At 47.0% G+C, this 17,006-nt stretch overlaps 2 protein-coding genes across 3 annotated transcripts; both read right to left on the bottom strand.

The window, feature by feature from the left end:
- Positions 1–1,377: 1,377 nt before the first annotated feature.
- LOC126536153 (iripin-2-like) lies at positions 1,378–7,758 on the bottom strand. Its single transcript, XM_050183023.3, has 3 exons — positions 7,595–7,758; positions 5,971–6,836; positions 1,378–2,639 (listed from the first exon to the last, which is right to left on the bottom strand). The coding sequence occupies exons 1-3, from the start codon at positions 7,607–7,609 to the stop codon at positions 2,324–2,326; spliced, it is 1,197 nt and encodes a 398-aa protein (XP_050038980.1). The 5' UTR covers positions 7,610–7,758; the 3' UTR covers positions 1,378–2,323.
- A 4,392-nt stretch (positions 7,759–12,150) lies between these two features.
- Positions 12,151–17,006, bottom strand: LOC126536150 (iripin-2-like). 2 transcript variants are annotated; one of them, XM_050183019.3, is made up of 3 exons: positions 16,821–17,006; positions 15,632–16,500; positions 12,151–13,032 (listed from the first exon to the last, which is right to left on the bottom strand). In XM_050183019.3, exons 1-3 carry the CDS (start codon positions 16,899–16,901, stop codon positions 12,717–12,719), a joined length of 1,266 nt encoding a protein of 421 aa, XP_050038976.1. In that variant the 5' UTR covers positions 16,902–17,006; the 3' UTR covers positions 12,151–12,716. The 2 variants fall into 2 exon arrangements, with proteins under 2 accessions (XP_050038976.1, XP_050038977.1); XM_050183020.3 differs by having other exon boundaries at positions 16,748–16,910.

Genomic DNA, 17,006 nt, shown 5'->3' with positions numbered 1-17,006 from the left:
AGCAGAGAGACTCAAGACTGCTTACGCGTGTGGTAATGCGAAAACATTATAGTCCCTTTGTAAAATGTACATTTATTTTTTTCTGCGCGTTTTTTTATGCGCGCAAGCACTTCCCTGCGATCAAACTGCGCCTAGGTAAGGGCCAATCAAAACGCGCTCGCTTGCCCACGTGCGACGTGACATGTGCAGTGAAGCACGCACTAGGCAAACGCTTACTCAACCAGATCCGTGGAGCCTCCGTGGTGTCGGGGAAGCGTGCTCGCCTCATACCCCGGAGGGCCGGGTTCCATATACCCACCCAGACCGAAGTAGAACACATTTTCTTTTCGAAAGCATTAATTTCCTTTGTTCACAGTAACCTCTCTGATAAACGCCACGTCAATCCCAGCATTTCGTCACGGGTTTTACTCTTTGCGGCGTCGGCCATATTTTGGTAACATCTTTCGGTCGCTCCGACGGATTTTCGCGTAAGGGCGCATGTAATTTCTTGGCTTTAATAATTCAAGCAGACGCACAGGAACAACTTAACCTCTCTTAGTCGCCTGCCTGCGCTTGCTAGCTGCACAGAGCGACGAGGCCAGCATGCCGGTAGCGGAGGGTTCGATTGGCGCATTGTTAGAAAACTTTTCGAAGTACGAAATTTTTTTTTTCACGATATGAACAAAAGTTGCTTTTTAAAAAATTTCGTGAACGCGTTTAGTTCATACGTGATTCTCTTTTATTCATAACGTAATGAAATATTGACAAACTTTTCTTTATTTTTCGTTTCAACTCATTTCGTTAGGCAAATTTATATCTTCCATACATGTGAAACGGAGTAGATGGCGCTTTACTGCTTCCAGCCTCTCGAGCTGGACCCAGTTTAATCTTATACCTACCGAAACACGGCCTGTTTCTTTGAATGTTTAAAACTACAAAAGCAATTCTCTGCAGCCTCGGCTGACGCAGGAGTTTACTATTGTGAAGACAACGGGACGCGAAGGGTGTGGTCATGAAAGAATATTGTTACGTGAATAGTTGTTGTGGTAATCAAATAAGGGTTATGTAAGATAATCAGACCAACGGTAGTTCTGGACTGTGTTTTTAACACGGGCGTCAGTCGATGATCCTCTCCTGTAACTATGTGTGTATGCGGAGAATGTGGCAAGTTTCCGTGAAGAGACATAGTGTTATCTCTCCATGTTCCACGAAACTTACCACCTCACCATTATTTCAGTATTTTACCTCAGACGTCCGGCAAAACCGGTATGCACCATGTATTAGCAGCATCAACAAAATGAAGGAAAAAGATGAATCTTTGTTGCGCTTCTTTATTTGCAATGCACAAATGAACAACATGAAACAGTGAAAAAAAAAAAAAAAACTCAGAATAACTCGTCTCTTGTAGAGTTACTTTATTCACGAATGAAATTGATGCTTCATCAAAAATCAACAGCTCCTTATTTCTAAGTTTTTTGTCGCTAACAACTGAGGGTTTCTGCGTTTGCGGTAACTTGAGTGTATATACGAGCGTACGTGTTAGTCACTTCATTGGAGGAAACAAGGGCTCCTCTTGCGTCCAGTAATTAGCATTATTTAGTTAATGCAGTTTATACAATTATGCAATAATACAATTAATACAGAGGTATACAATCATGGCACAAAGTGCTATGCACACCTTTCTTATACTTATTGTATAAGCGGTGTACACAGGATTTACCCTCCTCCAGATCGCAGGTAAGCAAACGTTTATCACTGCACGCAGCTCTATTTCTCGACTGCGAGCCCTGCTCGACAAGCTTGAGCTACTTGTATCGAACGATAACAACGATTATCAGTAACTACTGGAAATATGGTATTGATAATGTCGCCTATAATTGTGTGGTGTGTTAAACGATCTATATTCAAATTTTGTGTTTCCGTGCAGATTATGTTTCCGTGCGATCCCGTTTCTTGCTTTCCATTTATGTCTAGGGTGTTCCACACGGTAACTCCCACTGCAGGCGGGATACTGACCTTGTTGTGAGGAGGTCTTTGTTATTCGCAGTAACGATATTGTATTGCTTCCGCAAATTAACAGCTTCGCCTTTGCGCGGCTTGACTAGGAAGCTACCTAATCACTGGAGGTCCCACCTACTTTGTTTGGACGCTCGTTTGCAAGTTAATGTCATCCATCGAAGCACATGAAGAGGATGAGCAGCGAAGCGTGCTTGCAAGGGTTTCACGATTTATCTCGTCATAAAGAATGAATTTAATTCGGCCCTCAGTGACGAGAAACGATTCGACATCTACAGCGTTACCCCTAGCTTAGGAAAAGTGCACCTTGGGCCGCGACTCTAGAAGCCTAGAGATGGTTCACTTGACCCGCAAAAAGAATGTCTCCCGTACGTCTGTTGTGAATGAAAAACAGGAACGGGTGGTCGACCACAAATGGCGTGCTTACACTGAGGCTCTCAACGTGAAAAATAACAGCCGTGGCGCCCGCCGCCTCGCTGCCTTCTTCGTTCACCTCGACCACGGCCTTGTGCACCACGTCGGAGACGAACAGATCGCGAGACCCGCTGATGCCCGAGAAGTCGGCTTGTTGCTTGTCGAAGACCTTCGATGCTCCCAGCTGCGACAGAGGTTCCTTCAGCTTGTACAGGCTTTCACTCTTGAACCTGAGCGGGGAGGGAGAGAGTGCGCGAGTATAGGATGAAAACAACAACGCTTTCGTTGACTGAACGCCTCGCCCGTACATTGGTAAACACGATTCCACAACGAGAGAGAAAGAGAGAAAGGAATACTTGAATGATAAGAACGGCGGATAGGTCGACTAAAGAGCCTCCCCTTGGTCGGCTAGTTGATCCTTACGCACGTGTTCATATCACTGTGCTGACTAGATACGTGTTGCTTGTTGTCGTAATGCTCTTATTCATTTTGGCTACGACTACCAGCCTTGACTACTGTCATGTGTGGTAGAAACGGTGGGGGAAATTAGAATTGGGTACTGCTGTACATTGGGTGGGGGGGTACAATAGAAACATCACTGACGTCTACTGCAGCACGTCATCGTCACCTCTCATCCTTCTCTTGTGTTCCTTTTCTCTTCCTCATCGCAACAAAAACAAGTAACCAACAGACAGGATGGAATGCTGCGTTGGCCGAGATGCACTTCGTAGTCACCAACAGGCTCACTTTGTTCAGTCTTGCTGCAGCTTGAAAAAAATCATGAGCCATTCCACTATGTGAAGGTGGTTGAACAGCGAAGCTGTTTAGCACACGAGAGGGAGGTGACACATAATTTTGAACAAAGGTACGAACTCATTTATTGTCTTGATTGGTGGTCATCGTAGTGAAAAGTACGCATGCTCATTTATTGTTTTGATCGGTGGTTATTAGTTCACTCGCAACTGCAATCACATTCTTTGATAATGTCAAACTGATGCACATAGGCAGCTGGGTGGTCGGTTGGGCATGATTGGTGTGGCATCGCAAGGAATAGTGAGATATGTCTGCAATACGGAACGCGTAAACCGCCCCCTTTTCGGTACCGACAAATCCACATTGAAATCACCGAAAACGACAACAGGGGTAGTACCATCGCAGCTAATTCACGCAAAGTGAGTACAGTATGCTTTACTCAGATTTTTCCGTAATGCATTGTAGTTCCTACAAGCGTTCTACTTACTGTGTATTGCGCCTTACCTGCAGCAAGGCGCAATATACAGTAAGTAGAACGCTTGTACAAACTACAGTGCATTAGAGATATATCTGAGAAAAACATACTGCTGTCATAAGAGCGCAGAAAAGGTGCTTGAAACATAGGGCTAAACAAGCATGCTGACAAACAGTAGCTTACGCTCTGACAGCTATTGCGAAAATAACGTCGCACCCTCATACGTAGGGTGCGATTAAGCGGTGCACGTTACAGTGACAAAGCTACCAATACACGTTGTTGACAATTTCCATTACCCGCTGCAGTGGCTCAGCGGCTATGGTGTACTGCTGCTAAGCATGAGGTCGAGGGTTTGATTCTCCGCCTAGGCGGCCACATGTTGACGGGCGCGAAATGCGAAAAGCGCTCGTGCACTGAAAGTGGTCAAAGAACCTAAAGCCGTCAAAATTGATCCGGAGCCCTCCAATACCGGCTTCTTCATAACCGACTGTGCAGTTTTGGGACGGTAAGCTTCGGAGTCTCGCTGAGGACAATCGCGTTTGGCTTATGTTTAGCGCGTCGTAGGCACCAAAGGCAGAAGTCGTGGCATCTACATTAACATCCAAAATGAAATTTGAACTGCGCGCCACGGTGACATGTAAAAGGCGGAGCGTTGTTGGCACGCCCCACTGCGCCGTAGCCTTCGCAGTGCAAGGCATTGAAGAAGGAACGGGAGCACAGCGGAGGCCGTGTTTGATTGCCAATAACTCCGCTTCTGCTGAACGCATTGAAGTACCTTTTGCGCCAAGCCTATTTTCACTTCAAAGGCGTTTCTCCAACTCAACCACCTCGATGGTTCGAATAAATGTTTTTTTTCTCTCTCTCTCTCTCTCCACTTCGATAAAAAGTGATTCAGGGCCCCTTTAGCAAACACTATAAACAAAACGAAACAAAACATATGGACAATACGCGATAGAATGTAATTGAAAGACGGTTGTTAACATTAATTAAAACTCAGTGACCAATTAGTTATTAAAACATAAAATAAATATTCAAATATTTTACTTGAAAGAGCAATTAATACGAAACTCAATTAAATCTTAGTTAAAACACAACAAATATGTTGTAAGGGGACCACCATTTAGCTCCTGTGTACCTCTGAACCAAAGGCATTCTGTTAGTAATGTTTTCGAATTTTATACGAACGTTAATATATACTGACTTCCAATGTCACACTAAGCACAGCATATTTTCTTGCCTGTAAACGTAGGTATAAAAGTACGGACGGAAAGTAAAGGCGCTACAAAAGTTTATTTATTTATGCGCACACGTGGAGCGCTGTTTGGAATTCAGTTGACTTGAGAGGCTTGCAAATGCGCAAAAAGATCAAAGTTCATGGTTGGCTCAGTTGAAGCGGCCAGTGTACCTTACGCACAGAGCCTGTTTTCATGCAAGCGAGTTTCCAATAACCGTAGTAACTCGTATATATTCGGTCACAATGGAACATCTTCCGAATAAACGGAACATCAAATTCTTCAATATTATAATTCGCTTCGAAGGGAAGATATTGAATCCTGTTCCAAATTTTGAAGGTTTACACATCCCAACTTTCAACCTACTTTCGCTAGTACAAGATGACTGCGGACAAGCGATTGATATTGACCAATTTTGTTCACTCTCTCTCTCTTGAACGCGTGAAGTAAAAAAATGCAATGAACGTTCGAGCCAGCAGCCCGGCAAGCAACCCACATGATGGTAATGGTGACACGACGCTGACGAGAATACTTATGTTAAAAAGTGCTTTGATATTTGAAGCTACTTTCACATTGTTTCAGTTCGGGTCAAACCGAGATATAGTTGCGTGTTAATTGCTTTTGTCGTGTGTTGCATTATTAGAGCTTCTTGTAAAACGTGTGGCGCCAGAAACTCTGCTTTTAAGACGTTTTCTTTCACGCCGCCAAGACGGCACTTTAGAAAAGCTTTCATGCTTCACGGCCCCTGTGTCTAGTTATTTTTTCTTGTGTGTCGTTTTTATTTGGTTTGGAAGAGCTATGTGCGGTCCCTAGCACAAGACGCGTTTGGGAAACCTCAGCAGGCCGGTGGATGACCGGCATGCCAACTTACCTTATTACCTTCTCACGTTTGGCTTCATCGCATAAAGTCTCGTAAGACGGCACCTTCAGAGCATTATCAGTGTATCAAAAACTTCGTACTGGTCACACCTTTTTATTTTTTTATTTATTTACGTACGCGTTAAGTTGTTCTGTATATAGGGACATCGTTTGCATGTCTCTTTGTAGCTTTTATACTTCCTTTAACCGAATATATTTTCAACGTCCAAACTTGCTACTCACTTGGGCAGTGCGACATCGACCTCTGTGTCCCTGAGCTTCAACAGCAGACGATGGTAGAGCGGCAACGAAAAGTTACGCCTGAGAGCGTCCGCGCCGTCTCGCTCTCGCGGCAGCACAATAACCATGCTGTAGTCAAGTCCCGTGTAAGCCAGGTCGACGACCTGCGTGTTCGTCTCGTCGTCCTGAGCGTATCCCGTCGTAAGCTTTTGATGCATCGTGTCTACCTGCACCAGCTCTGTTCCTGCATTGAAGAAAGGAGCCTTGGACGTGGCCCCTGCATGAAAGGGGGTGTTCCACAGCCCCTTGAAGTAGATGGCGTTCAGAATGACCAACCTTGCGTCCGAGGAAAGGGGTGCATTGAGCAACTGCTCTATTTTTCCTGCTGTTTTGTTCTTGACCCAGTTGTTGATGGTCGTCAACGTATGTTCATCTGCCAAATTTGCTGTACTTACTTGGGCGTCGAAGTACTGTCTGAGTGAGTCTAGGTACTGTTGTTCCACGTTGTAGCCCTCCTGAATAACAGCGGCGTTGGCGGCGTAGAGCGTTGAATTTGAAGCCTGCTCACGTAGACGACGTGTGTGCTTGGCGTGGAGGCTCGGTACGAGGTCGGGACTTAACCCTACTGACGAGTAACCGAGCGCCTCGTGCAAGTCTTGCATAGTATCGCCTCTGGCGCCAACGTAGGCCATAGCCAATGCCGTGTACACGCTGTACGGTGAGTAGAAGATGTTCGTCTGAGACGAGACCGGCATCTCTCGGAGGAGCTCGAAACCGAACGCGTTAATGGAACTGGAAATCTTGGTTTCCTCTTGAGCGACGCAAACCGCCACGAGCCACGCAAAGCAGATGGCTGTTTTCATGATGGGCTGCCGAAGAGAACGGAAGCAAGGCGATAATGCATACGTCCCTTCACTTGAACAGTTCTTGCTCTCAGTTAAGGCAGAGCTTGCATTGGACACTCGTGTATTTAAAAGGACCACACACAATCAGCACTAAAATATCAGCGTGATATCGTCATTGTCAAAGGAAGCGGGAGGGGGTGGACTGACGCTAACTTACGTGATATCCCAACCTTCGGTTTCTGTTGTAAGTGCATGTACTCATGAGTGAATTCGGCTGCTGAACTGACCCTTGCCCCTGGTTTGACATGAGGGCCAATGAAACGGTAGAAGCAAGCTTATACTCGCAAAACAGACAGGGCTGCTATCTTAATATTTTTTATGCCATGTGAAATATTTCGAGTGAACAAACGAAAACGAAGATTCGATGATACGGCCATGCGACGGTTACAATAAATCCACTTACGTGGACTTCTTTTTACATTGTTAAGCCTATACTTTCCCAAAAATATCGCCTGTCTTAATTCACTTCGACATGTAACGTAGATTAGTGAACATGGGATATGTCTGTGTACGCTACCAATGGCATAACCACATTGCATTACACTGAGCTCTGCCTTCGATGTACGAAGTTAGGATTCAAAACGAGGCGTACGCGTAGATGAAAATGTGCGGCCAGATTCAGCATAGCAGCGCTCCTTAACTATAATGGGGCTAAACTATGCACTGCTCTAAGTTATATTTATCTGAGCCGCAGTGCGTAAATGAGCGAAAATCATGCGTACCTGACGGCGTTCCATGCTTTAATGCTAAACTCTAAAATGAAGCGTGAGTCTCAAGTGTACTCAGAACTTGTTTTAGAGCTGCAAGAACTGCGGCATAAGACCTCACGGGACGCGTATGAGGGGACCTTTGAGCTTGATGGGCGCAGGCGCTCAGAGAGAGTGAGGAGAACGTGAAGGCTGCGCTTGTCAGCATTTGAGACATTATATATCTCTGCTGTTGCTGAAACAAGAGGAGGCAACTGAAAAAGGAGCATGAATATTATCTGTTGAGGATAATTTTAACTTGCTTTCGACTCCCAGAAAGGTCATGTTCAACCCGTTGCAGACTGCAAAAAACAGCCTATAATCACAACTACAAAATGCTTTCTTACCTTGACCCACTTCAACACTGCGCTTCTCAGTTTTTATCAGTGGAGAGGAGGGAAAGAGGCAAGGAAGACTTTACTTTGAAATGTAATAAGAATACAACTTGCATCTTATTAATGCTGAATGAAGATGCGTTACAGAAGCAAGTGCACCTTCCGAGTACGTGCGCTACTGAAACTTCTTCGGATGCCTTAAAAGTCGTCAGTACTTTGTTCGAATGTATCTCGATAGAAAGCAACATCCTAGTGCCATAACCTAAGTGAGAAGTCTCTCGAGGATTCATTAAAAACCACGTTGAAGGTTAAGTGTCGTCCACGCTTTCATCCACGTGCCGAGCAGTGTCAGTAATCTCTCTCTCTCCCTCTCTTGCTCTTTATACTTGAGCTGAGTAAAATCATTGAGAGCATTTACAAGTTCAGTTTGTCCGTGCACCGTGAGCCATGTTGTAACATCAGCACAGCCAACGAGCGTTCGATTCAGAGTTAGTGACCTTGAGAGGATAACATTTACTGCTATGGAAGACTTATTCATCAACATACGAACCTGTGCCCAAAATATTAGCTATGATTTTATGCACAGTGACCCGCATTCTGCGTTGTTCATTTCTTTTTTTAAGTTCTTTCCCTTTTTGTTCGCGCTAGTGCTAGCGCTTGCTAAGGTGCCCCCCCTTATTTTCATTGTTTTTAATTTACATTTACGCAAATTTATGTTTTCCTTCTATGTGAAATGAAGTAGGCGCAGAGCTTCATTCCTCTCCAGTTTGATTCTAATTTACCCCATAGCCACGTGCGTTCAATTTATCTATACATATCTTGTTGATAACGAGCCACAGACGCTGAGGAGGTTGCCATCGCTCTGGCGATCACCGAGGCCGAGTGTCGCACCGTGCTCAGCGACTCGAGGAATGCCGTGCGCAACTTTGCCAAGGGGCGAATATGCGCGCCGGCGGCCGCCATCATCGGCAAGCTTCAACTTCAAGACCGCGGCAGCACCATCCGTATCAAATGGTTCCCGGCGCACGCCGGCGAGTGTGCATCCTCACCGAATCACAACGAGACGGCCCATTCAGCGGCGCGAGCGCTTACCTTCCGCGCCCCCGAGAGTGACCGTTCCGTGTGGTGGTTCGAAACCAAGGACAGATTGACCAGTTATACCGAAGTAACCAAGTGTTATCTCTTAGCTCGACGGACAATGCCGCCTCCCCACCCGGCTCTCAGTCGGGAGGAGGCCGTAATCCTAAGGCAAATACAGACCGCGTCACTCCTCGCCCCCGCAATGCTGCACGTGCTTCAACCAGAGCTCTATCCGAGTGGGCTGTGCGGTGTTTGTGCAGCGGGTCCGGCGGACCAATGGCACATCATGTGGGACTGTGCCAGATTCCCGACGGCAGCTACCTCCAGGACTTACTCGCCCGAACTTCAAGGTGCACTGCAGTCTGCAGACAAGGACACACAACTATGGGCCGTCCAGCAGGCCCGGGGTGCGCTCGAAAAGCACAAGCTTCATGACCCACTGCGAACGTGCCCAACAGGGGTAGTGCAGAGTAGGGTATAACCCCGGGTCGACGCTTGGCCAGCGTCACGACGCGTTAAACCGTCGGTTGCCGGCACTTTCTTAAAGTTATTCCTCCTCCTTATCTATACATATGAAAATGCTACTCCAAACCACAGACGGACTAGCAGGGCTCACTCATGTCGTGGAAGGTGCTCCTTTCTATACGCACTCCTTTTCTTATGGGAATGACCAATAGTCCACTTTGCGACTTCTGCGGGCGCAGCGAAACGATAGCCCACATTCCTTGCGAGTGCTCTCGTTTCAACCCGCAAATGGCGGCCCTCTCAGCCAATCTAAACCAATAGGACAAAAGCCCACTCAGAGAAATTAAATTTCTTGGAAGCTGGCCTGCTCAAACATCAGCGCGAGTCGCTATGAACGGGGTGCTGCGTTATTTAAGAGGTACTCTGCACTGTGTGACGCAGAATGTATTAGTGAGACGTTGACACCGTGACTATGTAACGGCCTGGCGTACTGTGTGACAGTGCCCTCATAAGCAGTTCTGTATTGTTTTTGTTTTGTTCTTCTCTTTCTCTCATATTTCGCGCCTCTTTCCCCTTTCCAAGGTACGGGGTAGCCAACCGGAAATATCCTTTGGTTAATACCTCTCTGTCTTTTCTTTGCTTTTATCTACCCCAATCTGCCTTAGCTATACATAAATTCGAAATTCGCTCTATCTCCTTTAAAGGTCACAGTGGACTGGCGAGAATATAACCGCAACTCAACGGCCAAAATTAAAATGACTAGAAGGTCTAAAGGGCAAGTCTGTGGGTCGATGCGTGTGTGCTTCGTAATAGGGGTTCGATGAAGGTAATACCCACGCAAAGTATTTCTTTTAGTTTGTTGCCGTGAACGATATGGTGGTGGTTTGTGAAAACCGTATAAGGAGACCCAAAGAAACCTCCGCTGAGCTAGCCCTCGTCGCAGTCGAACCGTCAGCTCGAAACTTGATATTTATGTAAGTGTAACGCGATTGCTTTTCCTGCTTGGTTAACAGTTTTAAGACAGTTAAAACCACTAGCGCGCTAATTCGGACAATAACATATACAGCACTCGAAAGCTCTTAAGATATTGTCTCTACGTACATGAGCATGGAAAAATGCACCGGTGATAACTACTATTAAAGCCTAAAATATGTGTAGCTACGGATGTGGAATACTTCAGCGTGTGTGCCTTTCGCATCTCCATGGTTACAACAAAGGCGCCAAATAACACAACGGACGAAGGAAGGCGACACGGGACAACCACGTAGGCGCTGGTAGGCGCGAGACAACCGCGTAGCGCCTACGTGGTTGCCCCGTGTCGCCTTCCTTCGTCCGTTGTGTTATTTGGTGCCTTCTTTGTAACCATGTATAACCAACTCGCCCTTCGACGCGTGCTCAGTGGCATCTCCATGGATACGGCTGTAACAGAGTCACCGTGCAAGGCCCGTAATCCACTACTTCTTTCCAGTGGCATCGTACGTCCGCAGGAGTTTGGAAGACATCTGTAGCCTAGTACTATGTTAGTGCAACTCAGGCTGGCGTCGGCTGTGAACGGGTGTAGAAGTGCGACCTGGTGTGGTGCGTTAGGTTTCTTTTTTTTTTTTTTTTCAAGTTTGAGACAGAATGAAAAAAAAAACTAATCTTCGCTGATTGCCTTCCTCGTTCTAGTGCGGAAAGATTCTCTTCTCGACTTTTCTTCTTTTCTATTCATCTTTTCTACACGTTCCTCCTCTTCCAGTAAAGAGTCGCTAACCGGACAGTTTACCTGGTTAACCTATCTGCTGTTCAACTATTATCTTTTTTCTCTCTCTCCCTCTCTGCGCCATATCCATACCCACATCGCAGTCGGCAGACGAAATATTGTCATCGCGAAAATACTAAATTGAATTTACTGGCTGAAATAAACCGGCATATACGCGTGTTTTGAAAGACGACTCATTTCAGTTGAGATTCTGGCGAATCTTCACGCTCACTGTATGTCCGCTATACAAACTGATCAATACGTGCTGTACAAACCGAACCAATATGCACTGCGCAATCCTGCTAATTTGCGATTTGCACTGCCAGTCTGCATGGACTGTAAAACCCAACAGGAATTGCCTATTGCGAGAATTGTGTGCGATAGCTCGGTGGTTAGCGAGTCCTGCTCGCAATCTCCCATTTCCCGACTTCTCTCGGCAGTTGACATTTCCTGCCTCCCGCCGTTGGCATTAGCGTCGTGCCAACACACATTAGTGTTCCGGCACACCACGCCATGGTGCTAGCCACTGTTCGCTCTTCATCTCGCAAGCGCTCTGGTACGCCTTCAGCACAACACTAAATTTTACTATCACTTGCAATGCTTCACCTTCGAGCGAAACTGCAGCCAATTTGTTACCCCTGATACGGCGAGGATGCGGAATTGCCTGTACGACGACAACGACGACGACGACGACGACGATGAATGTGTGAACGAAAGGATCGACGGACGCACCACACCCCAGTCTTAGAGCTTTTAATTGTTGTCGCAGGAATTCTCCGTCCCGGATTGCGGCGGCACACGTCTTTGTAATTAGCATATGTTTTCTGCGTTGGTCAGCTGCCATGGCTTTTACGTGAGACGAAAAACTAAGTCGGCGAGAAGTCGACTTCCCACAAACTCTAGAAACACCATTTCACAAGGACACGTTTTATTAAAGTTTGCACAGCTGCCGGTCTTCTGCACGTTTAAAAACATGCCGAGAAAAAAAAAAGACGTAGATATAGGTTTCCATCAAAACAAAAGTAAAATACAAAAAGCAACTTCCCCAGCACCGCAGTCACGCACGCAGTATATGTACAAAAAGGATTGCTGAATTTCCTATGCGTGTTTTCTAAATGATTGTCGGTGTCTTGATTGCTGAAACCGCTGCTCAGGAGCTGACAACTTGCGGTCATTCCATAAAAAAATTCGTGTGTGTGTGCAGCGGCTACTCGACTGTTAATCGTACCCGGTTGGTTGGCTATATCTATCAGACAAGCGAATTCTCGCATGTGTTCAGCACCTGTTACGGAGTAAAAAGTGTGGTCGCGAGAAAAAGAAACAGAGGCTTATAAAGCGAGCTTCCCTACCATAGTTAAGGTGTATTTCAAAAATTGTTTCTTCATCGGCGGGACGAACAGCTCTATTTGTACCTTCCTTGCGCCCAACTAAACGCGAGTAGAAAACACAGTAACAGAAGCGACGCGACATCGTCGCTCTAGAGGTGGTTCACTTGACCCGCGAACAGGACGTCTCCCGTTTGCCTGTTGCGGATGAAGAACAGGAACGGGTGGTCGACCACGAAGGGAATGCCAAAAGTTGCGCTCTTGGTGTAGGTGATGACTCCCGTCGCGGCGGCGGCTTCACTTCCTTCTTCGTTAACCTCGACCACGGCCTTGTGTACGACTTCGTACACAACCAGGTCGCGGGAGCCGCTGATGCCGGAAAAGTCGGCGAGGCGCTCGTCGAAGGCCTTCGAGGCTCCAAGCGCCGACAGGGGCGCCTTCAGTTTGTACGAGCCTTCGATCTTGAACCTGAGATCGGAGAAAAAAAACATGTTATTAGGCCATAAAAAGACGCTTGCAGCGTAGGGCACGCGTTATTTCTGCTGGCATAGTATATAGTTAAAGTGCACGCCCCTTACCGTGCGGTATAACAAGCGGGCTTTGTGATGGGCGTGTCAAATAAGCGCATTGTTTGACTACGTTCCGATCTTGAGCGGTTTTGTTTACTCCCTTAAGACGTACCGGGGGGCTAGTTGGTTAGTAATGATTGAATAATTTGGCAGTGCACTTTGTCGCCTTATCTGACAAAGAAAAGAAAAACGCTTTTTTTTATTTGAACTTGTGAAGTATGAAGTTTTGTGCAGCATGATGGCGGCTAGCTGGTATGAGTGGTCAAAAGTATGTGTCGTTCTCTTCTCTAAAGTGCTCCACGCATACTTTGGAACGCGTATTATGCTTATCCAGCAATAAACCAACAGTTGCAGTACAACGCTCGTGTTTGTTCATTCTGTGTTGCATCGAAAGTTTCGAAGTGCGCTGCCATATTCCATCTTGTTTACTCCAGTTTTGCACAACGAACGCTTTGTATATATACTGGTACTCACTTTATCGCGACATTATAAGTTGCTCATCGATCGTGCTATTTCTGCCCGAATAGCTCTCACGAACTTCTAGCACGTACGCTTATATTGAGTGCGCAGACTAACTCCTTCATTTGTTCGTCTGTCTTGTTTGTCATCAGTTTCCTCATAGTTCGAGATATGTGTTTATTTGCAGTGACATCGGGACTAGCAGTAGGGTGAGATATTTACTGGCACAGAGGCCAACTTTGCCGTCCAGGTTGCCATTACTCGGCAATTTAGACCGGAGCGAAACTCGACAACCGTGACCGCGGAGCTCGTTGCTGTATATGATGGCTTTTTCGTTTCATCACTTCTCAGGCACCTTTGACATGGACTGCGTCCTGTGATGCAGGTCAGTGCTGCAGGACAACGAATCATTTATGAACAGTGGGCCCTAATACACCGAAGCTCATAAATTTCAGAGATTCGCGGCAGTGCCCAGTGAAGTGCCCATATCATATGGTTTCAATCCGTGTTGGCCACTATGGCGTTGGCGGCAGTGAACTCGCTGACAGTGAGGCGAGGTAGGCATTTAAACACCGCCGTGGCAGCATATTGGTTGTGCGTCTCGTGCTGCTAAGCCCGAGGGCGCGGAATCAAATTCCGACCGTGGAGGCCGCATTTCAAAGGGGGCGAAATGCAGAAACGCCTATGTACCGTTAGCACCGGGTGCACGTGAAAGAACCCCAGGTGGTCAAAATTAACTCGGAGTTCCCCTCTACGGTGTGCCTCATAATCACATTGTCGTTCTGACACGTAAAAGCCCAGAATTTAATATTAGTTTTATGATCTGCATACAGTGCAAATCTCCTAATCGCGACTGAATAACAACTATCTCCTTGCGTTACTCATCCAAGATGGCACTGTGAAGCAGGGAACTCATGCTGGTCACACGCACAGCCATTTGCGTGCATTTAGTGCCGACGGAAAAGCACGTCTATCCGTAAAAGTCACGTGAATGTAAGGTATGCTTGTTGCACATGGTGTACCGGACACTGGATGGTCTTTTTTTATCATAATCGGCAGGAAACCGCTGTCGGAGGGCGCTTTTATGGGCCCATGGTTTAACACTGCAACTGCGAAGCTCACAAGAGCCCCATTAGAATTTTTGCACGCCACGGTGCAGGACGCACGGATTTAGTAACGCCGCTGGATAATATAGATCATCTCTTTCTTGCCTCCTCATAATAACTCATCACCTCTTTTCTGTCCGTTTCATATTTGTAGTGCAGAGCAGCACGTTATAAAGCGCATCTGGGCACGTTTTCGCAAAGAAGTACTGATGCTAGAACTGTCCGTAGACGGGACGCCAATCTATCGACATGACGGACATAATATTAACGATGGCAGCCGGAGAACAGAGGGCACTTCCGAACTAATAGTTTTGCGAATTTGGTCCCTGATCCGGCCGGCGCTTCCCTCAAACGAGTCGCGATCTTCATATTTACTGCGTAGTCTACGACAATAACAACAGTAAGCGTTTTCAAAGTCACCTAGCACGATTTTAACATATTGCAATATATAGGTTTCGAGGCCTCTTCAGTCGCTCTTAAATGAATGCAAAAAAAAAAAATGCGGAGCCACCCGCTACGGAGTCTATCACAACTCGTTTCTTGCTTTGGGATTTGAAACCTGTATTTTAAGGAAAAGCAGATGACAGAAACGCTCAGGCGTTCAGTTTTGGGCAGAAATGGCGGATTTAAAAGATGTGCAGGAATTTAATTATAGAAACGACAACAGTAAGCATTGAGTTGGGAATGTGCGAAATGCTCAACCAAAGCGGACCTTATATCGCCTTGCGTAGAAGCGGAAACACAGCTTGAGCACGTGAGCTCTTGCCACAGCCTCTGCTATATGTCGCGCTTTCCTGTCAATCTTTGCGCGCGACATTCAGCTTCGCGCGCCTATGGCTGTGAATCTTGTGCAGAGACAGGTTTAATATTTTGGAAAGACTACTTTCAGAATATAACATTACCCACACAATATATCGAGAACGCGGGACTCACTTGGGCAGCGCCACTTCAACGAGGGCATGCGCGTTGAGCTTGGACAGGAGGCGTTGGAAGACTGGCCACGAAAGGTTCTGCCTCAAGGCATCCACTCCGTTCCTCTCTCTTGGAAGGACGATTGTCATACTGTAGTCGAGCCCGGCGTAAGGCAGGTCGAGAACGTCAGCGTTGGTCTCGTCGTCCTCGGCGAGTCCCGCATTCACCTGAGCGTGCATCGTGTCGACCTCAACTCTCTCGGTTCCCGCGTTGAAGAACTGTGCCTTCGACGTTGCTCTCACTTCGAAAGGCGTGTTCCACAGACCCTTGAAGTAAATAGCGTTCAGGAGAACCAATCTCGTGTTAGGAGGAAGAGGCTCGCTGAGCAACTGCTCAATCTTTCCTTCTGTCTTGTTCTTGACCCAGTCGTTGATTCTTCTCACGGATTGTTCATCGTTCAAGCCTGCGAGATTGACCTCGGCCCCGAATGACGTGCGCAGCAGTCCCAGGTACTCCTCCGTCACAACGTAGCCGTCTTGGACGACGGCCGCGTTGGCGACGCGGAGGGTCGAGTTTGAAGGCGCACGCAGAAGGTGCGTATGCTGGGCGTGGGCGCTCGGCACGTGGTCGGGCGTCAAGCCTACGGAGGAGTAACCGAGCGTCTCGTGCAGGTCGTGCTGAGTCTCTCCTCTGGCACCAACGTAGGCCATGGCCATCGCTGTGGACACGCTGTACGGCGAGTAGAAGAGGTTCACCTCCGGTGAGACTGGAATCTTATCGAGGAGCTTGAATCCAAACTGGTTGTTGGCGCCGGTGACCTTGTGCTCCTCTTGGGCGGCGCACAGAGCCAGGAGCCCCGCGAGGCAGATGAGAAAATTCATCGCGTGCAGCTGTGGGTAGAGGAAGATGATGAATGAGGAAAGATAATAACTTCCTGCTCCTGTAACTGAGTCAATTTTGTAAGCTTCTGAAAAATAATAACTCTTCAAATAATTTCAATTAAGTCATGTTCCAAAATAGCGTATCTCAGCATCGGATTGTATAGATTCTACATTATGTACCCATGTCAGAGCACGAGCACCGAAAGCCTTTTATAAAAAGTAATATATTATGATTCAGCCGGTGTACATAGCCTACCTTTCAGCGTACGTCTTCCTCGGCGCAGAAGCAAAACGACAGCAGACGACTGTTAACAAGCTTTGAGACTGACCTTCCTTCTGGGGACGTGTAGCTCCGCAGAACCAGGAGAAGGGGCTTTGCCGACGAGTTTTATAGTGCCGAGAAGTCGCATATACTGGGTCACAAGGAACGGAGGATCTGAAGAAGCACTTGGAAACCCCCTAGCTCCTTCTATCTCCGCGTCCCCGATGTAACTAAAGAAGGCCGCCTGGCAGAA

Source organism: Dermacentor andersoni, chromosome 4 (assembly GCF_023375885.2).
Source record: "Dermacentor andersoni chromosome 4, qqDerAnde1_hic_scaffold, whole genome shotgun sequence".
Classification (NCBI taxonomy): domain Eukaryota; kingdom Metazoa; phylum Arthropoda; class Arachnida; order Ixodida; family Ixodidae; genus Dermacentor; species Dermacentor andersoni.
Note: the sequence above shows the minus strand (reverse complement) of the source record. Positions and strands in the feature narration are given on the sequence as shown.

Excerpts from the sequence above, each read along its gene's own strand:
- LOC126536153 (XM_050183023.3), bottom strand. Across the intron at positions 2,640-5,970 it reads GTCGATGTCGCACTGCCCAA|GTTCAAGAGTGAAAGCCTGT; the intron begins GTGAGTAGCAAG and ends CTCCCCGCTCAG.
- LOC126536150 (XM_050183019.3), bottom strand. The coding sequence starts at position 16,901 with ATGCGACTTCTCGGCACTATAAAACTCGTCGGCAAAGCCCCTTCTCCT. Across the intron at positions 16,501-16,820 it reads TACACGTCCCCAGAAGGAAG|CTGCACGCGATGAATTTTCT; the intron begins GTCAGTCTCAAA and ends CTCTACCCACAG. Across the intron at positions 13,033-15,631 it reads GTTGAAGTGGCGCTGCCCAA|GTTCAAGATCGAAGGCTCGT; the intron begins GTGAGTCCCGCG and ends CTCCGATCTCAG.